Below are 24865 nucleotides of genomic sequence, written 5' to 3'. Positions count from 1 at the left end.
AGGCACGTGATAGCAAATAAAAGTACCATTGCACGCTGAGTCACTCGCCGTGCTTTTTCGTTCCATCCGAAAAGTACCATTGCACGCTGGCACGCTGCCAGCGTGCAATGGTACTTTTCGGATGGAACGAAAAAGCTGAGTAAAAACATCACTGCGTGCGCGTGTCTTTGGTAACGCAGCAGGTGTTACTGCAAGAAGGCATAGTAAAATTACTAGCATTCGGCTTCTACAGTTGAAATTGTTTGTTTTGAAAGTTGTTTCTTTCAATCAAAATGACAAAGTTCTACTTGGATGTTATATAAAACAAATAATGAATGTTTTTCATTCGTGCAATGGTGCGAATATGTTCATTCGTTGAAAGCTGGAATGTTCCATTCAACTCGGCTCCGCCTCGTTGAATAGAACATTCCATCTTTCAACTCATGAACATATTCGCACCATTGCACTCATAAACATTCATTATGTGTATACCATCTTTCAACTCATGAACATTTTGCACCATTGCACTCATAAACATTCATTATGTGTATATTATATAACACCCAAGCCGATCCTCGCCATTTGATTGGAGGATTGTCCGTCACGTGATAGCAAATAAAAGTACCATTGCACGCTGAGTCATCACCGTGCTTTTTCGTTCCATCCGAAAAGTACCATTGCACGCTACCAGCGTGCAATGGTACTTTTCGGATGGAACGAAAAAGCTGAGTAAAAACATCACTGCGTGCGCGTCTTTGTAACGCAGCAATGTTACTGCAAGGAATAATATTAGTAAAATTACTAATACTAGCATTCGGATTATACAATTAAAAATTGTAGGCCTACGCTTTGTTTGTTTTGAAAATTGTGTCTTTCAATCAAAATGACAAAGATCTACTTGGATGTTATATAAAACAAATAATGAATGTTTTTCATTCGTGCAATGGTGCGAATAATATGTTCATTCGTTGAAAGCTGGAATGTTCCATTCAACTCGGCTCCGCCTCGTTGAATAGAACATTCCATCTTTCAACTCATGAACATATTATTCGCACCATTGCACTCATAAACATTCATTATGTGTATAATAACGCCGTATAGGGCGTTATAACGCCGTAAAATAGGGCTGAAAAAGTGTTTATTTGTTGGCGGAGATCAGCCACCGTAGATTACATACAGACATATCAACCAATGGGAGCCTTGGCCTTTACCGTGCTGGGAAAAAAATTACAGCGCTGCGACTCTCAGCTAGCTCTGGCTCTGGGGGGGGGGGGGTCGAGAGGGGTCGTCATACGACTACGAACGATGTCAACAATGGACGACACAGACGCAAGGTTTACAAACTTATCGTTGAAAAGTGTGGTTTTACTGATTTTCTGTTGCTGTACTTGTGTGTGCTTTACCCAAAGAGATGGAAATGTGACGAAAGGACATCCCGTTATTATTTGTAAGTTTGTTTTGTACGTCGAAGGCCTAAATAATAAGTTCAATAATATGTTATTAATAATCATCTCATGGGATGGACATCAAAATCAACAACTTGTGGGAAAGGCATCCCGTGATCTGGTGATGATGTGTGGATGGTGTGACTGGTATAGGTTGTGGGCGGGGACGTGGGCTTGGGCTGGGTTTAATTATTTGCGTTGTCATGATTTGTTGTCCCATGGTATCTCCCTCGATCCTATTGCATCCCAACCTACATGACTGCATGATGAAGGCCCCAGTCAAGTGTGTTTTAATTAGGCCTGCTACATGTTGATTGAGGAAAAACTCAAACAAATGGGACGTCCAGTGCAGTTGAATTGAATTTTGATTAAGTCATCGAAGTCTCGAAGATCGGTGTGTGGTGTGAAAATTTCAATATCCATCAAGTTTTAATCCTCCTCTTACCAGTTTTCACGGTATTATGCCTTTTTCTTTGAATTGGGAAAAAAATAATGATGCCATATTATCAACCGATGCCCTAATTTTCTTCATTTGTTAATATGAAGTAGATGCAAACATAATATTACAACTTGATGGACATTGAAATGTTCACACCACACACCAATCTTCGATGACTTCAACTGACCCCATTTGTTTTGAGTTTTTCCTGTTTTCACGGCAAGCAATCAAAACAGTAGGCTAACACTCCAGATTGCATGGCAAACGAGAAAGTATGGTTTCCCGGTGAAGCCATACATGGAAGAAACACTGCAGTGACTACAAGTGTTCTGTGTATGATTCTATAGCCAGCAGTTGTCTCCATTTTATTCAAAATATTTTTTTATTAAATTTGAAACATTACCATGGTAACTTGCAAAAAATAAAACAACTAAAACAAATAAAATAAAGTGTGAATAATTACTGGCTTTCAAATATTATTTTTATTTATTTTTATATATTTTTTGTCTTAATATTTATAATAAAGTGTATAAATAAACAGTGATAATTGAATCAACAAGCTGATGTTTAAATTTTAATATTAATAATAAAATTGATATGAGGGTTAGAAAATAAAAATCTCCAAAAATATTAGAAAATGATTTAAGGCACATGGCTTCTTTAAGCCTCTGTATTTTTTTTCCAGAATGCTCAGCAAAATATTCAGTCACATGATTTGATCATCATGAATTGTGAATTGAAATAAATATTTTTTTATGACCTCAACATTGTGACATATTTTTGTACTTTGTAGAAATGCCTAAAATACCAAACTTTTTGCATTACAAGTGCAAATAACCAGTGGAGCCTTACGTGTTTCTAAGTTATGGTCAATGGAGAGGAGACTCTTTGCTTGGCAAATAAAACCACACAATTTTTATCTAGGGACTGTTTACATCGCGCACAGAGAGGTAAAAGATTTGAGTTTTTCCTGTTTTCTACGATATATGTTTGCATAATGAAAGGGCATCAGTTGATGGCATCATTATTTTATTAAGGGAAACAATGTGTGGTGAAGAGGTTTTAAACTAGTGGTTTAAACTCGCTGAGGCCTGGCCTGGGGGGGCCCTGGTTCTTGATAATTTTACCGAGACGATCAGTCGAGGTAGAAAACTGATTCAACACACTTTGATTTCCATTCATTACCTTTCGGGAATAAAAACATCAACACTTTACGTGAGGGCGGCGGAGGGCCTTACCATTTCATAGCTGGAGGGGTGTTGTGTTGAAAAAAATCATTGAATAATTATAATTTTTGCATTTATTTTACTTTTTGACCAAAAGTGTTGATGATTTTTGACCAATAAGGTATTTATGAATGGGAATCAAAGTGTGTTGAATCGGTTTTCAACTAGCGGTTTAAACCCGCCAAGGGCCTGGTTCTTGATAATTTACCTCGACTTTGCTCGGTAAAATTATCAAGAACCATGCCTCGTTGGGATTAAACCACTAGTTGAAAACCTCTTCACCACACATTGATTCCCTTATTTATGGCAGTCAGGCGTCCCAAAACTGTCACTGTCACTTACACTTGCAGGTTTTATAATTATAACAAACTTAATAATTTTGGCGTAAAATTATCTCACCAACCTTTTTAATTTACAAGACACTTGCAGTATCGCAAGTAGCAAAATATCAAGAGAGGGCGCTATTGAACCCACCATGGAGGTAGAAATTTGAACCACACAAAGATATAGGCCGTTCTGCGCACGCTCTGCAAGACAACATACACTGCGGTACCAAATGCCCCATCTGCCTACCCAGAATACATTGCGGTTCTGAATCAAGATAAACCTTATAGAAGTTTCGGTCTTATGTTGGGACAATTCGAAAGATCGTCCGACATTCACATTTGTAACAACGGCAATGCACATGTCATTACATTTCATTTCAAGACCTTTCAAGACTATTAAGACATGACTACTTGATTTGAATCCTGAGATATCACAGGACATAAACAGTATAGTCAAGTCTCTCATTACCGTGGGTATCATAATTCCGGGGAGCCAGAAAACAATTTTTTTCAGTTGTCAATACGCATCTATAGACAAGTTTTATCCGGTTAATTGGTTGCTGAGAATCCTTTACCGACAGGTCAAAAATAATATCTAAAATATTGTGGATTTTGTTTTTTTTTCAGTGGCTTTTAACACATTTCGATGGCTTTCGCTGCCAGGGTTCTTGTCTTTTGTTTTGTTTCCAAACGTTTTTGTGTACCAGTACTTTGTTAAATGTTTGTATTCTTCTTAAAACTACTGTATTGCTTGTTCTTGTAGATCTTTTGATTTGCAATGTTTTAATGTGATTTTTCATGTTTGCTTGCAAATAAAATGAAATAATAATAATAATAATAATAATAATAGTAAAGAATATTTATAGGGCGCAAAAATCCACCAAAATGAGGTGCTCAAGGCGCACAGGAGGGGGAAATAAGACAAATAGACCAATTACACATAGGCGAGATTAAACAAAGTGGTTTTCAACTTAACATTGAAAGTATTGATATTAGAAATATTGCGGATTTGTAGATAACAACACTTTTCCCCAGGTGCTATGTTTGTATCCCGTCAACACACCGTCAACGATTCCAATATACTTTAAACCGACAAAAGAGGCATTGAAATGTATGTGCTAAATGAGAATTTCCATTAGTTTGAGGTTACATTTCATTTATGATTTTTTTTTTTTTTTTTTTACACAAAAACAGTAGCCCAAAGCAGAATACTGGTCTCCTGTCTATTCACAAGGATAACGATAGGGATTGGTTTTACAGTGTTACAGAACAGGGCTTTAATTATACACCAGAAACCGTATAACTCCCACAAATTCCCAGTTTTCGCTGACAATTGTTGCTGCCCAGTACTTAGCCTTGGGTTTTTTTTCTTTCTTCGAGCTGCTTCATTAAATGTTATCGTCCCAGGTGGGGATAAAATAGCCAAGATTTGAGAGTATTCCCCTGACCCCCCCCCCTCCCCCAACCTTGCAGTCTTGATTGGTTCGAAGATCATTAGTGTTGCGCAGTCACAAACAAACAACGTTTCGATAATACGCACAGCAATCTGTACAAGCTTGTAATAAATGAACAGACATAGAGGGCCTTCTGTATTTTTGATTACCAGGTGGGATCCAGATATGTCGGTGCGGGGGAAAAGAACACAAGTCACAGCGCCATTCTTTCATTACAAGCATGTACAGTTTGCCGTGCATGGATCAGAACGTTGGTTGTGTGTGACCACGCAACACCAATGGTCTTGGAACCAAGACTACCCACCTTGTTGATTTGTTTAGATTTTGCATGGTCTTCTCATAAACCCTTGACCTAAAGGTGAATGAAAAACAAAATTATGGTTCCTTTACTTGTGTGTCAGCCTTTTACTCCAGAATGTCGCTTTCATCATCATGATTTGCTTGAATTTGACTTTGTGCATCAGCTTCATTTTTTCATACAAGACCAACAAACCAACCCTTAATTAAACTACATAATATTTCCAAGATTACAGCATTTTACTTTCTGTATTTCTGTAAATAATGTCTTTGTTTTAGTGCCTGGTGATGGAGGGACCCAACTATGGGCTTCACTTGATAAGCCGTCCACTGTCCACTATTATTGTCGACAGAAGGAGGCTTTGTTCAACCTATGGCTTAATGTAGAGGAGTTGACGCCATTATCGATTGACTGTTTTGTTGATAATGCTAGGTGAGTGATCACAAGAACATTGCAAGGAATAAAAATAATACTGGATTCTAGTTGTCGACAATAAACTACTTTACAAATGTTTGCAGCTTTTTGTCTTACTTGAAGGAAGTTCAAAATCAATTCTGATTCTTCTCAGATGTCACATGTTCTTACATTAGTTTCAAAGTATCTGAAATTTCGTAACTGCTTTGGGTCCTTCGAATGGGACATAAAGCTGTTGGTCCCATATGGGCGATTCCATGAAAAGGTGGAATTTTCTTAGAAAAATGAAATAGCTCCCAGAATTGAAACTGTATCTTTATATCATTCCAAACACGTCCAAGTGTCAGGGGATTTTTTTATTCTGTTTCGATGTTGTAAAACTGTAAAAAAAACAATTACTTTTCCAATAGTGCACTTTGGTGGGAAAAAAGTAACGTTTTTTATGGTTTTATCAATTTGACCTATATTTATAGTCAGTATCAATTTTCTTTAAAAAACTATAAATGAGAGCAAGTATGGGCAGTATTCTTTCAGAAAAAATATGTAAAATTTCAATACAACTCGATGTACACTTGTGTCAACACTTGGTTTGAGGTACTCTCAGAGAGCGTAACGCGTGTTACCAAAACACACCCTTTTAAATATAATTACTAAACAACCTGGTTTCAAATGCTGCAACTCTTAATTTTCCTCCTACTAATAAGGGCTCATGTAAAAACAGTAAAAACTTAGATGAATTCTTAACCACAGCTTCACAATGAGCCTCCGAAAACTGTAACGTGTGTTACCATAGACCTTATCGCAAATACCAATTGGCAAGCGCAGACTGTTGAATGAGGTGCATTGTGGGATAGATATGGATCAAATTTGGATACCAGCTAGACCACAATGCACCTAATTCCAAGCTTTACGCGCGCGCCCCAGTATTTGCGAAAAGGTCTATGTAACGCGTGTTACCAATGTAACGCGTGTTACCAAGTCCAATACACTGTATACAAGGGTCAGATGGGCACAGCACGCAGTTTAAAAACAAATATATTCCTGCCACGTTCCATGGCCTGGTAGGTAAGCACAACGTGAATGAGGTGGAATTACTTTTCAACATCCCATAGCAAAGGACATGTCGATGGAATGGGGGGTCAACTTAACGATTCTAAGCGTGGGGAGTTGTTTTTTGTGGTTAATGATTGGGATTATTTCCGTGGTAAAGTAATGCAAGTAAGTGAAGAAAATGACCAGTGTTTGAGGGATGCCCCCTGCTTGAAGGAATTGGAAGTTGGCAAGTCCTAAAGATGACACATTTTATTTTAGGAATCATATTATTAGGAAACTGGAGAACCCGTGATAGTAAACAATCACATGCACTACAAATTTTGGGATATGTAGAGCAACTAAAAAAATAAATGAATAAAAAGGTCTATAGCAAAACAGTAGTTTTGGTCTTCAAATATGATGTGCAACTATTATTGGTTGATATATTTGAGAAGTTGTAACTCGACAATTGAAATAACATCAATAATGTAGCAAGACAAATTGTAACGCGTATTACCGTAACGCGTGTTACCTTAAATTGTGTGATATGTAGAGCAAAACGTTAAGAAAAAGGTCTACTTAATTTTTTGCTCTTTAAATATGATGTGCAACTGATATTGGTTGATATTTTTTGAGAATATGTAACTCAACAATTGAAATAACATATAAACATGTAGCTGGGAAAAATTGTAACGCGTGTTACCGTAACGCGTGTTACCGACTATTTTGCGATTTACTAAAAAAGTTACACTTGGATTATTGTTATTATTCCGGTATAATAAACCTTAGCATAGTACTTGATGACAATAGAAACAAATTCGTAGTAGACTGGTTAGTTTTATGACAAAGTTTAAATGAAGTTCGGTATTTGTTTGGTCTTTCCATTTAGCGTAACGTGTGTTATGGATTTTCGCAGAGCTCTCTCAGCTAAACCAGTAGATCTTTCACTTTTGTGTGAACATGGGGATCTAGCCTAGATATTCAGGTTTTAAAATACAAAAGATGAACGATTAAATTAAAGTAGTCTTGCAGCCAGAGAACGGAGAATGATGAAGGACCCTCAAAAGCGTAACGCGTGTTACCGCGGAATCGCCCATTATGTGTTGTGTAACGCATGTAAAAGAACCCAGTGTATACTTATCCAAAAGAGAAGGGGTTCGCCCCATTGTTCCTGGCTGTGGCTGCCGTTTGCACCGTAGCACCTTGTAAGGTGCTAAATAGTTGGATCTCAGAATTCATCACTGCAATAACCTATCTTTCTGAAAGTTTGTATACTCAGCGCCTTGAGTACCTTGTTTGGTAGATATGTGCGCTGGATTAGACTGTTTTATTATTATTATTATTATGAAGAAGTTTATTTTATGCTATCTACGATACATCCTACAGAGCCGGATCCAGACTATGGGTCTGAGGCGCTAAAGGGGTGATGTTATTTAATGGACAGAATTCTAAGTAGTATGTGAGCTGTGCCGAGGAGTGCAATCTTCTGGACTTAGTTGATGCTTATGCTGCCAGGGATACGCTCGATGAATTTCTCCAGTCCTTTCTTTACTAGTCCCAGAGCTCTGATGACCACTGGAATTGTCTCGGTCTTCATACTCCACATTCTGCTAATCTCAATCTCAAGATCTTTGTATTTAGACAGCTTCTCGGTAACTTTAATTGAGGTGTTTCGTTCGGAAGGTATGGACACATCAATTAGTATACACCTTTGGTCCTTCTTGTCCTTGATGATGATGTCGGGTCTATTGGCTTTAATCTCTTTGTCAGTATGGATTGGCATGTCCCAGAGGATGGTGACTACATCAGTCTCTGTGACCGTTGTCGGCTGGTGTTTGTACCACTCCCCTGTCGTCTCTATGTTGTAATGCCTGCATATCTTCCAGTGAAGGTACGCCGCTGCCTTATTGTGTCGATGAATATACTCCGTCTTCGCCAGCTCTGGACATCCAGAGATAATATGGTCTACGGTTTCTTCATATTTTCTGCAGATCCTACATTGTGGGTTCATTCCATCTTTGATGATGCGATGGTGAAATGATCTGGTGGCGAGACTCTGGTCTTGGGCGGCAATGATAAGGCCCTCCGTCTCTGCTTTCAGCCCGGTGTTTTTGAGCCATTGGTGTGTCTTCAGTTGGGCAACATCTGCTTCTTTCGTCCTTTTTGGATACTTCCCGTGCATTACCTTGTCTTCCCAGGTTTTCTTGTTATTGTTATTGTTATTGCTATTGCTATTGCTATTGCTATTGCTATTGCTATTGCTATTGCTATTGCTATTGCTATTGCTATTGCTATTGCTATTGCTATTGCTATTGCTATTGCTATTGCTATTGCTATTGCTATTGCTATTGCTATTGCTATTGCTATTGCTATTGCTATTGCTATTGCTATTGCTATTGCTATTGCTATTGCTATTGCTATTGCTATTGCTATTGCTATTGCTATTGCTATTGCTATTGCTATTGCTATTGCTATTGCTATTGCTATTGCTATTGCTATTGCTATTGCTATTGCTATTGCTATTGCTATTGCTATTGCTATTGCTATTGCTATTGCTATTGCTATTGCTATTGCTATTGCTATTGCTATTGCTATTGCTTTTGCTATTGCTATTGCTATTGCTATTGCTATTGCTATTGCTATTGCTATTGCTATTGCTATTGCTATTGCTATTGCTATTGCTATTGCTATTGCTATTGCTATTGCTTTTGCTCTTGCTCTTGCTCTTGCTCTTGCTCTTGCTCTTGCTCTTGCTCTTGCTCTTGCTCTTGGTTTTGGTTTTGGTTTTGGTTGTTTTTGTTTTTGTTTTGTTTTGTTTTTGTTTTTGTTTTTGTTTTTGTTTTTGTTTTTGTTTTTGTTTTTGTTTTTTTGTTTTTTGTTTTTGTTTCTGTTTTGTTTTGTTTGTTTTTGTTTTGTTTTGTTTTTGTTTTGTTGTTTGTTTTTTGTTTTTGTTTTTGTTTTGTTTTTTGTTTTTGTTTTGTTTTTTTGTTTTTTTTTTTTTGTTTTGTTTTTTGTTTTGTTTTTGTTTTGTTTTTGTTTTTGTTTTTGTTTTTGTTTTGTTTTGTTTTGTTTTGTTTTGTTTTGTTTTGTTTTGTTTTGTTTTGTTTTGTTTTTTGTTTTGTTTTTTGTTTTGTTTTGTTTTGTTTTGTTTTGTTTTTTGTTTTGTTTTGTTTTGTTTTGTTTTGTTTTGTTTTGTTTTGTTTTGTTTTTTGTTTTGTTTTGTTTTGTTTTGTTTTGTTTTGTAATTGTTTTGTTATTGTTTTGTTATTGTTTTGTTATTGTTTTGTTATTGTTTTGTTATTGTTTTGTTATTGTTTTGTTATTGTTATTGTTATTGTTACATTTTATCACAGCATGCAAAAGAAAGATCACATTTTCCTTTGTGCCGGTAACTCCTCGAGTCGGGCTACGTCCCTTAGCCTTCGATCTCAAGGGTCTTTCTCAGGATCCTCGCTGTTCCCAAAAGCGCTGCCTTCTGTAACAGATCTACCCTCACATTTGTCCCTATTTCATCTAGATGTTTCCCCAGTGCTTTGGGAATGGTGCCAAGTTCTCCAACCACCACGGGGACTACTTTTACCTTTACCTGCCAAATCTTACGAAGTTTCCTGGCCAGGTCCTGGTACTTCTCGATCTTTTCCATCTCCTTCGAAGCTACCCTTATATCACCTGGCACAGCTATGTCAATGAGATGACACATCTTCTTCGTCTTATCTAATAGTACAACATCCGGACGCCTATGTTGTATAACATGATCGGTCTGAATGTTAAAGTCCCATAGGATCTTGACCTGGTCGGTCTCTACAACTTTCTCCGGAACATGGTCGTACCATTTCGCAAGCACTTTGACACCATACTTCCTACACAGATCCCAGTGAATCACCTTGGCCAGCTTGTCATGTCTTCCTTTGTACTCCGTCTGGGCCATCTTACTGCATTCGCTAACAATATGAAACACAGTCTCCTCTGCTTTATTGCACATTCTACACATAGGAGATATGTTTGCTTTTTCTATCCTTGCCTTCATTACATTTGTCCTTAGAGACTGGTCTTGCGCCGCAGTAATCAAGCCCTCTGTTTCCTTCTTTAGTGCTCCACTCTTTAACCAATTCCATGACTTGCTGCTGGCCACTTCCTCAGTACACCTCAAGAACCGGCCATGAAGTGGTTTGTTTCTCCAATCTTGATGTCTTTCCTCCTTCCTTTCCCTCTTGTACTCCTTCGGCCCAACTTCGTCTGCCCTCGTGTACCTTTGTGCAACTTTCAACAAGCTCTCCTCGGTCCTCCTGACATGACAATGCAAGCTTCTGCGCTCGATGTTAACACTGTCCGCCACGCTAAGCAACCCCCTTCCGCCCTCTGACCTCGGAAGATAGAGTCTGCTAACAATTGACCGCGGGTGTAGCATGCCATGCATGGTCATTAGTTTTCTTGTCCTCCTGTCAGTGACATCTAGATCTTCCTTAGTCCACTCGACAATACCCGCACTGTACCTCATCAAAGACACGGCCCATGTGTTAATCGCCTTAATCATGTTCCCCCCATTTAGTTAAGACTTCAAACATTTCTTTACACGCCTGATGTATTCTGCCCTCAGCCTTACCTTTGATTCCTTGTGAAGGACATGGTCCGATTCAAGTACACCAAGATACCGATAACTCTCCTCCTCACCCAAAGCCCTCAACTGCGCACCATCTGGCAGAGCATTGCCATCGGAATGTACCCTCTTCCCCCTCTTCATGTTAATTGAAGCACATTTCTCCAGACCGAACTGCATCCCGATGTCATCACTGAAAATCCTGACGGTCTGCACCAAAGAGTCGATCTCGGCCTCATTCTTCGCAAACAACTTCAAATCGTCCATAAAAAACAGATGGTTGATCTTACATCCGTCCTTCTTCATTACATAACCTGCACTCACCTTCCTTAGAATCATCGACAGGGGCATCAGTGCAAGAACAAACAGCAGCGGAGACAGAGAGTCACCTTGGAAATACCTCTTCTTATGCATACCTTGCCCAGATTATCATCGTTGGCTGTCAGATTTGTTCGCCACGTCTTCATGCTCTCACCTAAAAGACGTTTTACTGCATCAGCCACTCCAACCATATCCAGACATTCCATTATCCATGTGTGCGATACCATGTCATACGCCTTCTTGTAGTCGATCCACGCCATTGTCAAATTAGTCTTTCTGCTCCTGCAGTCCTTCAGTACAGCCTTATCGATGATAAGTTGATCCTTCGTACCCCTGGACCGCTTCTTACAGCCTTTCTGCTCCTCCGGAAACAATTGCTGGTCATCCATATGGCGATATAGGTCTTCTGCAATCATACTGGTCAAGAGTTTATACATCACAGGTAAGCACCTGATTGGTCTATAATTACTGGCACTGTTACCTTTCTGGACATCCTTCATGATCAGCACTGTTTTTGCCTCAGTCATCCAAGATGGGACCTTACCCTGTACTAGACAGTCTTGCAATTGTAGGGCCATTCGCTCATGCAAACTACGGAAGTTCTTCAACCAGTACCCATGCACATGGTCAAGACCCGGGGCTTTCCAATTTGGCACCTTCTTTATCTGTCTCCTAACCTTGTCCACGTCAATCTGGAACCCGTCTTGCTGTTGTACCCCTCTCAATTCATCTTTCACATCTGTTAGCCATTCCGCTTGTCGGTTGTGTTTTACTGGTTTGTCCCAAATACCACCCCAGAAAGTTTTTGCCTCTGTTGGTCTCGGGCCTGCTTGCGTGCTGTCAGCCTTCCCATCCAATTCCGTAAACAACTGACGCTGATTGGTGTTAAATAATCTATTCTGGTGAAATTGCCTAACCCTGTCGTCATACCTCTTCACTTCTGCAGCCTTAGCCTTAACCCTTTGCTTAATCTCCTCTATTACAACACTCACACCCTTACGTTTGACGTTGTACTTTGTCATAATTGTATTCCTTAAGTCTGAACTATTCAATAAACCCTTATTCATTTGTTCTATTCTACTGAGATCTCTTCGCAAATCTTTAATTTGACCCTCCAGCCGACGTTTCCACCATGGTGTACTGTTCCCTTGTTGAGACACCTTTACCCCTAACTTTTCCCCTACTACAACTGCCCCTGCAAAAATAAGACGGTTAGTTTCCGATAGATTATCCGTACTTACCGACCCAAGGACTTAACTTACCACGGCTGACATTTCTGTCAGCCTTTTCCTTGGGACGCGGCGCAAAGCTGGAATACTCCACCCGTTTGACCCCTTCGCCGCTTCCATCACCTCTTGAAGCCTAGCCTTAATCTGCACCTCCTCCTCCGTGATCTCTACGCCCTCCTCATCTTCGATGCCATCATCATCCTGACCATTTCGCAACCCTGGCTGGTTCACCTCATCTTCACTCTGTGAGCTAGCAGCAGCCGCCTCCTCCGGTATTTGGTGGTTAACAATATCTGTTCCATCACTTTCAGCTTGTACTATCCTCCTCATCTCCTCAATTTCCACGTTTGTTAACCACTGGTTCCGTTTGATAGTATATATCTGGTCTGCAAGCCGCTGCTCACTAATCTCAAACTGTTGCTGTTGCTGTTGCTGTTGCTGTTGCTGTTGCTGTTGCTGTTGCTGTTGCTGTCGCTGTCGCTGGCGCTGTCGCTGTCGCTGTTGCTGTTGCTGGATACTGGACACTGGACACTGGACACTGGACACTTGTAGCAATTGTAAAAAACCAGTCTTCTAACTTGGTTGATCTCAACATATACATAAAATAACAAACCTGTGAAAATTTGAGCTCAATTGGTCGTTGAAGTTGTGAGGTAATAGATGCTTCATTTCGAGACCTCAAATTCTAAATCTGAGGTCTCAAAATCAAATTCGTGGAAAATTACTTCTTTCTCTCTCATCACTACGTTACTTCAGAGGGAGCCGTATCTCACAATACAGCTCTCAATACAGCTCTCCTGCTTGTAACCAAGTAAGTGTTTATGCTAAAAATTATTTTGAGTAATTAACCAATAGTGTCCACTGCCTTTAAAAAGAAAAACTAAAATTAGGGATACATGCATAATCAACAGTATTGAGCTAGAATGACTATAACCAGTAACTAGCATCTTTATTAATCCTGACTCTTGACAGACTTGTTTTCAACAATGTAACAAAACATACAAGTGATTCACCTGGAGTGAATGTAACAACTGTCAATTTTGGAAACACAAACTCAGTGGAGTATCTGGACCCCAGTCATATCTCAATCAGTAAGTACAAGTAGCATCATTCCACTTTCATCGATAGGAGACTTTGGAACGCTAGGTGGCAGCAGACTTACCAGGTATGTCCATTGTTCACGTAATTCTGAGCATGCGCACATTACCAAGAACAATGGATTTTACCTGGTAAGTCTGCTGCCACCGGGCGTACCAAAACTTCCCTATTGTGCATTCTTGACACTTCTGAGGTGTAAGTAGAAATAAAGGATCTGTACTGAGTGTCACTGTGAAGTTAATATATGGCATATAACTGCACATCTGCCTAATATAGTGAAGTACATGTAAGATGTATGTTCAAACTTATAAAAGCCTTGTAGAGAACCAAATTTAGATTTTGTTGTCATGTTGTGTCAAACTAATTGCAAAAGTTTGTTTTATTGTTGATTCTTGTTTATTGGGTTATTGATGACAATCCAAAGTGGGATAAGAGTTTCAACACAGAAATGCATGATTAAATTAGGTCGTTATTTTCAATTTTGTAGGTCAACTTTCTCTAAAACTATTCATTTTCAGACAAAAATTGTGTTAGAGTTGAAAAGAAACCTGACCTTGAGAATCTAAAAAACATAATTATGCATACTATACAAATATTCCTACACAATAGTTCTGCCCTCTTATGTTAAGACATCTTGTTTACAACTGAAAGCTGGCAATGCAATTGTATATTATTTGTAAATTTTTTATCTTTTTTTCAAGTCCAAAACAGAATTCAGACTAATTTAAAAAAGGATGCACTCTACATTTTATATTAAACAAAACTATTGACATGCAAGTTTACAGAAGTATTTTAATTGTTGTATTTTACAGGTAAATATTTTGATGGGATTGTTGCTGCACTAGTTGCTGTAGGTTACCAACGTGGTGTGTCTGTCAGGGGAGCTCCGTACGACTTCCGCAAAGCTCCAAGTAAGATGTGCCACAGATAATTGAGAAATCTAAATATCAAACAAGTAATTTGGAACGATTAGATATAGTATTTCATACAACCATAGACGAACCCATGAAGCTCTGCTTTCAATTCTGTGACTAACTACACAACCTCAAAACCATCCACCCAAAGTCTAACTTGTTTCTACCTGATTACAAAATGCAAATAACCATCTCTATTTATATAGCCTACTACTGTGCAAGACTGTGTGGTTGGTGGTAAATCATTCCATAATGCCCCAGAATTGTTTGACTGCGTGAGGGAAGTCTCAATTATATTTGTATAACTTCTGGAAGCTTATTCATTCATACCCAAAACAGTTATTCATAAATACCTCAGACAGTTTCGCTATTCCTATTGGTGGAGAGCACGTCACGTGGGGATGTTTAAATAAGGGAATAAAAGAGTAGGCGACGAGTTCTTAAACGGACGTTTAAAATCGGCAGGGTTGTGGCTGTGTGATAAGGCCCGAGCTGAAGGCGAGGGCCTTTATCGCACAGCCACGACCCTGCAAGGTTTTAAACGTCCGTTTAAGAACGAGTCCCTACTCTATTATTCCCGTTCATAAATTCCCTTATGTTAAAAGCGACATAATTTAACATGTATAGACAGTGTGACACTGTTTCATTTGCGAATTTTTTCGAATTTTGCAAATTTCAAAATCTCTGGTAAAAATGGCGCGTCGGTAGGTGTGTATACACGCGTGTAATAACATTTTACGCGCTTTTCATAATAGCTATGAATTGCGTTCCGCGTAATTTAAATTTGCGTACATTAGCTTGCGCGCCCAACACATGAAGCTTTTCAAATTTTCAAAATATTTTGCCCAAAATATGTTTTGTGTGTGCGTCGGGTGGTGGTGTGAATATGCGCGTGTGCACACAAATTACTCGATGTTAGTAATAGCTACACACACATTACGCGATGTTACTAATAGCTATGAATTGCGTTCCGCGTAAGTTAAGTTGGAGTACACAGCTTGCGCGCCCAACACGCGAAGCCAGCTGATATTAAACAGCTCTAGCTGTGTCTTTATCAGCCGTTTAAACAACGCCACGTGACGCGCTCTCAACCAATAGGAGTATACAATATGATACAATACAATACAATGGGTTTTTATATAGCGCCATTTCATTTAGACCACAGCGCTTTAGACCAACAATAGCAATGCAGATAATACAACAAATGAACAATAAAGCAAAAAACAGACACTAAGGAAAAAGATGTTTTTTAAGTGCTTTCTTGAAAATAGGCAGTGAAATTGAGGTGCGTTTTGTGATTGGAAGATGTTTCCACAGTCCTGGAGCGGCTCAGGAAAATGATTTATATGCAGCGGATTGAAGAGATTTGCTGCTTAGTTTATTGAGCGACGCCCAGCCCTGGTTTGAATGTGAAAAGAAAAACAAGATGAAAGATATGCTGGTGCAAGTCCATTTAAGCATTTATGCACATGCACCAATATTTTGAATTGAATGCGCTCTATCACCGGGAGCCAATGTAGCTTTCTGAGAAAAGGAGTTGCATGATCATGTTTAGAAGCACAAAATATTAGTTTGGCAGCCCAATTCTGAAGATGTTGAAGTCTATTAATTTGAGTTGTGTTTGCTCCAAGTAAAAGTGCGTTGCCATAGTCCAATCGTGAAAGAACAAGAGACCTTGTAACACTGCTACATGTGTGAGCGTCTAGAAACCTTCTTATAACGAGTATAAGTAGCTGTCTGGGGTATTTATGAGCAGTTGATAATGACCAGCTGGACTTTGTTTATAACTGGTTAGTCTTGGTGCAAGACAATTTTTGTTGCTGGCAATGCGGGCGCTGTGTGTGACAGGAAAACGAGAACGTCTTGCACCAAGACTACAACGCCCATGAACAGATATGATCCGGAAACTGGGCGCCTCAATCATAACAACGCAACATTCAGACGTCGTACATACAGCGCTAACGTCGGAAACAGATCTTACTTTGCCTTTTAAAACGTCTTTTAACTAAGAAGGCATTTATGAATGGGAATAAAAGAGTAGTGACTTGTTCTTTAACGGCCGTGTAAAACAGGCAGGGTCGTTGCCATGTGATAAAGGCCCTCGGCTCGGGCCTTTAACACACGGCAACGACCCTGCCTGTTTTAAACGGCGGCTCAGGCCTCTATCGCACAGCAACGACCTTGCCTGTTTTAAACGGCCGTTAAAGAACTTGTTGCTACCCTTTTATTCCCTTATTAAGACGGGAACACATTACATCCACAGAACTCATATCCATTACGGACAAAAGACCTTTAAAGGAGCCAGTACAACCCACCTCTAAACAGTTTTTAAAATAAACAAGACTAGCGCATTTTACAGAGATATAATGTGCTGGTACAAAGAAAGCTACCATAAAGTCAGTTTATAGGCGAGAAGAGAACAGATGGCTTTTAATTAAAATATTTGAAAGTCTGGAGTGAGTTGATGTTGAGAATGTGATTTGGTAGAGAGTTCCAGCATCGGGGACCAGCAACTTCGTGAGAAAGGCCGGTCCCCTGCCCTTTTGTAAGTGGGAGGGATTGTTAGAGTCGGCTGGAGTGGAGGCCACTTCGGCCAGGTTTGTTTAAGTTGAGAGACTCTATTTTGCTGGTATATCAATTGCTCATTGGGTTACCAGTGATATGTGCACTCTCATGGCCCACAAGGGTTGTTAGTTTTTTAACTTTGCCTGTGAAAGCCCTCGAAATCAGTCGCTTACAGTGATAACAAATAAACCACCCACGCTCATAAATTGTGTAGCAAGGGACCCTGGCTATATATTTTTGCCGTGTAAAAAGGGCTGAATAGGACATCCCTAAAAGATGATTAGGGACCCTGGCTATGTTTTGTTCCCTAAAAAAAGATTGAAGCCACTCATTTATGTAATGTCTGATACACCAAGTAAGTTTATTTACTATCTAGTGACTTGTTCTTGTCTTTACAGATGAAGCCAATGTTTACTTCCAGAATGTAACCAAGTTAATAGAAGAAACCTACAGGATAAACCAGAATCGTAAGGTAGTTCTATTAACACATAGTATGGGAGGTCTGTATGGACTGTACTACCTAAATAGCCAACCTCAGGAATGGAAGGATAAATTCATTCAAGCATATGCACCCATCTCTGCACCATGGGGTGGAGCAACCAAAAGCATTCGAGTTGTTGTATCAGGTCAGTCTGAATCATTTGATGATAAGTCAAGTTTTCAATTTTGTTGAATGTTTAAGGTCTGATGTCACTAGACTCTTCTTGAGATTGATTGCTTCTAAAAGATTTCATTGTCTCAATAGTGATTTGTATTTTGACATATTACATTTACTTACTTGCCAGTTACATAAGTCAGTAATTCATTGGCAACAAATCATCTTGGGATGAGTCTCAGTACTTGGTGAAGTTTATGGGTTCTTGTGTATTTGCTCACAAATGGCAAATAGCTTTATGTCTTACACATAAACTTACCATTTAAATAGGCAAGATTGTTGATACTCGCACATCAGGCAAGACATCAATGGATTGTTAATACATTTACAGGCAAGATATTGATTAAGGGAATAAACGGCCAATTAAGAATGAGTCACTAAAACTTATTTATTCCCATTCATTTTGGTAAAAAGGCGTAATAAAGTAGGAAACTCTTTAAAAACTTGTCTGCTTCCGAAGTCCTTGAGCTAGCTCAAGGCCCTACGTGTGGAGCATTTTTATGAGACAATTTTCGGATATTTATTTGTGCGTTAGTAATGCATCCTCGTATCAATGGGCTAAAATGGCGCAGCGAAATCAATCACCCCTGGGAACGAGGTTGTGGGCTAACCCGCACAATGCTATCCGAAAACAACCTGTTATAAACAGCTCCAGCTGGTCATTATCAACCGTTTAAACACCCCCGAGTGACGTGCTCTCCACCAATAGGAATAGCGAAACTGTGTGGGGTATTCATGAATGATTGTTAATACATGTAAAGGCAAGATATCTATTGATTGTTGATATATTTTTTCAGGTGACAATGTGGGTGATGTTGTAGTGTATGCATCCACTGTCAGGAAAGCCCAGCGTACATGGCCTAGCATATACTATCTCATGCCATCAGATAAGTTCTGGAACCCTAAAGAGGTCATTGTTGAGACACCAAAGAAGAATTATACCGTTGCTGATTACCAGACACTTCTTAAGGATATCAACTATGAAATAGGATGGGAGATGAGACAGGCTGCAATGGATCAGGTTTATGATCTCAAAGCACCAGGTATGGTTCCTTGACCCCAAACCTCATAACACCATATTGGGCATTAGGTAGTGTAAGAAGTTTAGTACTTTTGGTTACTTTTGTATATTTTCTTCCCTCAAAATGACAGTGAACTGAGTTATCTGCTTGAGATTTCATCCTCCTTGATTGAATTGTGCGTAATATACAAGCTGATGATAGTTTTTACTAAGAAAATAAGAGAGTAGTGACTCGGTTTAAAACCGGCAGGGTTGTGGTCGTGCGATAAAGGCCCTCGCCGAGTCAAACAGCTACGACCCTGCAAGGTTTAAACAGACGTTTTAGACAGAGTCACAATTTTTTATATTCCCATTCATAAAAAGCGTATTAAAATTTGAAACTCTGTAAAACAAATCAAGGACATTTTTTAATTCTGTCTTTGCTCCCTTTCATGAAGGTTCAAAGTTGTGTTGATGCTCAATGATTGTGCAAGCACACACGTCCTAATAGTTGTATTTTAATTTTACATTGAGTACCTGCGTATGTAATGCATTAGGCATAAACTAACACCATGCTCCTGCGTCACGCCTATGATTAAACACTTTTTACTGTATTAATATCATCCGTTTAAACACCCCCACGTGATACCCTCTCGACCAATCAGAATAGATAAACTGTCGCTGGTATTTATGAATACTAATTTATCCCTTTTATGCATACAAACTTTGTAAATCCTTGATTCTGACGTGTTTGATAAGAAGCATTATCCTTTGTTCTATGCTATGATAGTGTGTTGCTTTACGGGACCTTTTAACCAACTCCTACCATGTTTCTTGTGTCATTCTTGATCTTGATGTAGGTGTTCCTGTGTATGGTATCCATGGCTGTGATGTTCCTACTGAGGAGCATTATGTGTATGATTCTAGTCGTCCTTTCCCAGACTATGAACCACACATTACATATGGCCAGGGAGACGGCACGGTCAACATGAGAAGTCTCAAGGGTTATTTAAAGTTAGTATCATTCTGCTCTATCAATGGGTTGTCATATTTACAGTCATAGCGTAGATAAATTAAGTTTTAAAAGGAAGCCAATCCTTGTTTATTGTCAATTCTAAAGCCGACTCAAAATCAACGATTTGTTTCCTGTTAAGATAGTTGTTCAATAATTTGTGTTTTGAATTGAAGTGCAGTTCTGTATAAAATAGTGAGTGACAATGTTGATTTGTTGCTTTTGACAGGTGGCAGAAGGAGCAGCAGCATCCAGTCTCTGAATTCCAGATCCCTGGAGGGGAACACGTAGCTATACTACAAAATGCAACACTTCATAAGTACCTCATTAAAACAATTCTTCACCTGTGACCTTGGGATGTCACTCCACTATCTGTACTAAGTATTGTTTGAAGCTTTGCATGGTGTGGAGAAACGAGAAGAAACTATAAATTAATAGTAAACTTGCGGGTACAATCATGTGTAAATCTATAAATATTTGGTTTGCGGTAACACCATTGGTGTGTCTACTTGCTAGGTAGATTTTGTTCTTGGAGAACTGTCTTGCTTTATTGAGTGAGTGTTGCTCTGAAAAGAGCCGGTGGTCTCAGGCTCTTTTCCACACAGCTCTTTACCGGCTCTTTTCAGAGCCAACACTCACTCAAAAGAGATTTACACATGGTTGTACTCACAACTTTACTATTAATTTATAGTTTCTTCTTATGTTCTAAATTTCTTTACCACTTCATGTCGGTATTCCAATCTGGAGTAATCGTTTTCCCTTTAAAAATATCAACGCTAAAGTGAAATTCTAACTTGACAAAGGAAAAGCCACAAAGGTTCTCATAGTTAGTTTCGAGATTTTATTTTGTCTTGTGAGAAAATATGTGTCGGTAATCGCTGTGATTAGCAGAACCTGGGCCCAAAGCCAGGGCTGATAATCTGCCATGATGCTCGACTCTTAAAACACTCAGGAGAGTTGCCTCACATTAAGCTGAATACAATGATAAACAATGGTGGCAGCATGTCTTACACCTATAGGACAAATGTCTGGAATGTGGATTACACAACAACCCTGAAAAAGGGATTTAGCGAGCATGATTGCCAGTACCTTCTGTCCCTCTTTGTATGGGTGAAACAATCCATGGTAGGTTGTATGCCTGTACAAGCTACACACTGAAATGCCTACATGTAGATGGAATGTCTGGATGGATATTCAGCCATCTGGCTCCAATCAATAACTTCAGGGCACTCTGAAGTTTCGGCTGTAAAAATCCGTCCGCCGTTGCACAGTCCAGGGCCCAATTTTATAGCGCTGCTAAGCGGCCGATTTTGTGCTTACTGTGCAATTTCTATTTCATAGGGCTGCTAACTGTAAGCACACGAAAAGGCATGCTAACCTTCCGGTGCTTACCGCATGAAAATAAATGACGTCACAATGCAAATCCACAGTAAACACGCAATATGGTCGTCCAATTTTTCTGCTAACCTGTGAAATACGCTAAGGCTTAACCAAATTTTTCTGCTACTGTAAGCACGCAAATTTGCTTACCGTTAAGCAGCGCTATGAAATTGGGCCCAGATCAATTTTGTAGATCACCTGATGTGAAGTGGTTAAGGTCAACATGTATAACAGTCCGTAAAAGCAGTGGACACTATTGGCAATTGGTGTTTCTCAACATATGCATAAAATAACAAACCTGTGAAAATTTGAGCTCAATCGGTCATCGAAGTTGCGGGATAATAATGAAAGAAAAAAACACCCATGCCACACAAAGTTGTGTGCCTTTAGATGGTTGATTTCGAGACCTCAAGTTCTAAATCTGAAGTCTCGAAATCAAATTCGTGGAAAATTACTTCTTTCTCGAAAACTATGGCATTTCAGAGGGAGCCGTTTCTCACAATGTTTTATACCATCAACCTCTCCCCATTACTCGTCACCAAGAAAGGTTTTATGCCAATAATTATTTTGAGTAATTACCATTAGTGTCCACTGCCTTAAGAGTTTGAAAGAACAAGATCTATGAAGGATGACCTTGTATTGTTTACAACATGAATTATAAGTTACCACACGAATACGAGTTGGCTGTTGGATGCAGACGTGCTATTTTTTTTTGTATTCCACGAGCGCGCAGTAGCTATTTTTAACAAATTTATTTTCCAGTCTCACGTGCAACATGCAACGTTATTTCGCGTCGAACAGCATGTACGACGGGCTCAAACTTTAGAGAGTAATTTTTGCACTGTCCATATATGGAGCGTGACGCATTGACACTCACAATACGTAGTGTGCAATATAAAACTGGAAGTAGGTTATAAGTTACACCCACCCTCCAGTTCGAGATTGGTGGATTAGCACGTGAAGATAATAATATTTATGTGCATACTAAAACGGGTAGTGAGCAAAGACAAATTTGCCAATGCTGGAATTGACCTGCTATGTCGCGAATGCCATGTACATGTAAAGTGCTCTACCATTAGAGCTTACCAGGTGTTATGTTAATTGGCAGTCCACTTTATATATGCCATTCATGTGACACTCTTTGGTACCAGCAGTCGATTTCACCAAACTAGGTTAATCTTTAGTATCCATAGACCTTTAGGATGCATTAACTCGTCCTAAGTTATGGCGAGTTACTCTTCCCATAGAGAAAGGTGTTGTCCTTTCTCTATGCTCTTCCTAACTTGAGATCTAACTTAATCTTATCCGTTCATGAAATCGGCTGCTGCAAGATCTTTCAATCTTATCTGCTGATTGAACAGGTTTTGTGCACTGGGTATAAACCAGTCAATGCAGAAGCAGGCATCACACAACATCATACAAACATTTCATGTACGTAGGCATCACACATCATCAAACAAACTGTTCAAGTAGGCATCACACAATGCCCATACAAACTGTTCATGTACGTAGACATCACACAACATCATACAAACTGTTCAAGTAGGCATCACACAATGCCCATACAAACTGTTCATGTACGTAGGCATCACACATCATCAAACAAACTGTTCAAGTAGGCATCACACAATGCCCATACAAACTGTTCATGTACGTAGGCATCACACAACATCATACAAACTGTTCAAGTAGGCATCACACAATGCCCATACAAACTGTTCATGTGGTTGTACATGTTTGAACAGATTCATCTAAGCGTAAGCTTTTCATCCCATTCATTTCCATTTATTTTGCCCAATATCAAACTTGGTTGTTAAGAAGAGAAAGTTTCATTGTTGAACAACAAGAGTCCAGTTTCAAAATAGTGTAACATCAATAAAACATGCTTTTGCAATCAAGATCCCATTTGAAAAAACAAAGTTAGGAAATGTTCCTTAAAGGCAGTGGACACTATTGGTAATTTAGCATGAAACCTTACTGGGGAACGCGTTATGGGAGAGGTTGATAGTATTTTGAGCCATTTCTCACAATGTTTTATAAAACATTTACACAATTTTTATTAAACATTGTTAAAAACGGCTCCCTCTGAAGTAACGTAGTTTTCAAGAAAGATGTATTTTTCCAGAAATTTGAATTTGAGACCTCAGATTTAGAATATGAGGTCTCAAAATCAAGCATCTGAAAGCACACAACTTCGTGTGACAAAGGTGTTTTTCTTTCATTATTATCTCGGAACTTCAACGACCAATTGAGTCAAATTTTCACAGGTTTGTTATTTTATGCACATGCTGAGATACACCATGTGAGAAGACTGGTCTTTGACAATTACCAATAGTGTCCAGCGTCTTTAATTTCACAAACTGTGAAACAAATAATAACTAGAACCAGTCCAAGAAATATAACCTTTGGCATGTAAATGGTTTCTGCTTGGCAGATGTTTTCCTGAGCCAAGAAAACTTTGACCGTAGCTCTGTTTAGCTGATGGGCTTTCAGATTGACCTTCATCGTAGAACATTTTGCTTGTAAATACAAAACTGTTTTAATTAATCAACTTTAACATTTAAGACGAAGTCTTCAACTGTTAAGGTGCAGAGATGGCAAGTCCAGAGGCAAGCTATGCATGAGATTTTTCAAAGCTCACAACCAGCCCCAGACAAGTGTCAGACAATAGCGCAATGTCATCAGCAGATTCATTTTCCGTCTTTGTCTGTTAAAGAGCCGAAACCCAAGCTTCTTGTACCCTTGCTGTGATGATTAGTTTTTTTTTCTATACTAGTCTGTGTTGTTGGTTTTGGTTTTGGTTTATGTAAGTTGTATGTGTAAATTGCTTCATCAAGAACCCATCATGTTTTTGCTCATTGTGTACCAAGTTATTTAACATGACTTTATGCGATTCTGGTATATAGGGATGTGATCATTAAATGCACTTGCATCTTTGAAAGCCTGTCTGTGGGCACAGGCTACAAAGAGCCTTCTGTAAACAATGTAACGCTTTAGAGTATTATAGCTACATCTCATGTATACCACGTGTCTAAAAAAATACACTGTCGAATAGGCTGTCGAATAAAAAATATATTATTTTTGGGGGAAAGGTTAGTATGTATGGATAGCTTATAGATTCAGTTTTTATACAACACAAAATAAGTCTGAAAACAATTCATGCTTGGGTGAGCACTGCTCACTGAAGAATAAGTAGCTGACATCTTGGTGTGAATTTTGTAAGCTTCAAAGTACTTCTCTCACAAATTGGAAGGCTAATTCCTGCGCAACCTAATTTTCATACCCTTTACAAAAGTGAGCAGTGCTCACCCAAGCATGAGTTATTTTCAGACTTTTTGGTTGCATATGAAAGTTGAGTCCATAAGCTATCCATACATACAAACCTTTTCCCCCAGAATCAAACATTTTTTATTCAGCAGCCATTTCAAAAGTATAGGTTTTTTTTAGACGCCATGTACATCCATAGTCTTACCATTAGATC

At 39.0% G+C, this 24865-nt stretch overlaps 1 protein-coding gene across 1 annotated transcript; it reads left to right on the top strand.

Moving 5' to 3' along the window:
* The first annotated feature begins 1253 nt into the window (after nt 1-1253).
* Nucleotides 1254-20397, top strand: LOC117288742 (group XV phospholipase A2-like). The gene is made up of 8 exons (XM_033769569.1): nt 1254-1426; nt 5446-5599; nt 13733-13851; nt 14671-14769; nt 17736-17963; nt 18790-19035; nt 19853-20006; nt 20234-20397. The coding sequence occupies exons 1-8, from the start codon at nt 1285-1287 to the stop codon at nt 20352-20354; spliced, it is 1263 nt and encodes a 420-aa protein (XP_033625460.1). The 5' UTR covers nt 1254-1284; the 3' UTR covers nt 20355-20397.
* Nucleotides 20398-24865: the final 4468 nt, after the last annotated feature.

Source organism: Asterias rubens, chromosome 4, assembly GCF_902459465.1.
Source record: "Asterias rubens chromosome 4, eAstRub1.3, whole genome shotgun sequence".
Lineage (NCBI taxonomy): Eukaryota > Metazoa > Echinodermata > Asteroidea > Forcipulatida > Asteriidae > Asterias > Asterias rubens.
Note: the sequence above shows the minus strand (reverse complement) of the source record. Positions and strands in the feature narration are given on the sequence as shown.

What these genes read in the sequence shown, in the direction of transcription:
- LOC117288742 (XM_033769569.1), top strand. Translation starts at nt 1,285, where the DNA reads ATGTCAACAATGGACGACACAGACGCAAGGTTTACAAACTTATCGTTG. An exon ending in CGACTTCCGCAAAGCTCCAA is followed by an intron (nt 14,770 to 17,735) that starts GTAAGATGTGCC and finishes TTGTCTTTACAG; the next exon opens with ATGAAGCCAATGTTTACTTC. An exon ending in AGTCTCAAGGGTTATTTAAA is followed by an intron (nt 20,007 to 20,233) that starts GTTAGTATCATT and finishes TGCTTTTGACAG; the next exon opens with GTGGCAGAAGGAGCAGCAGC.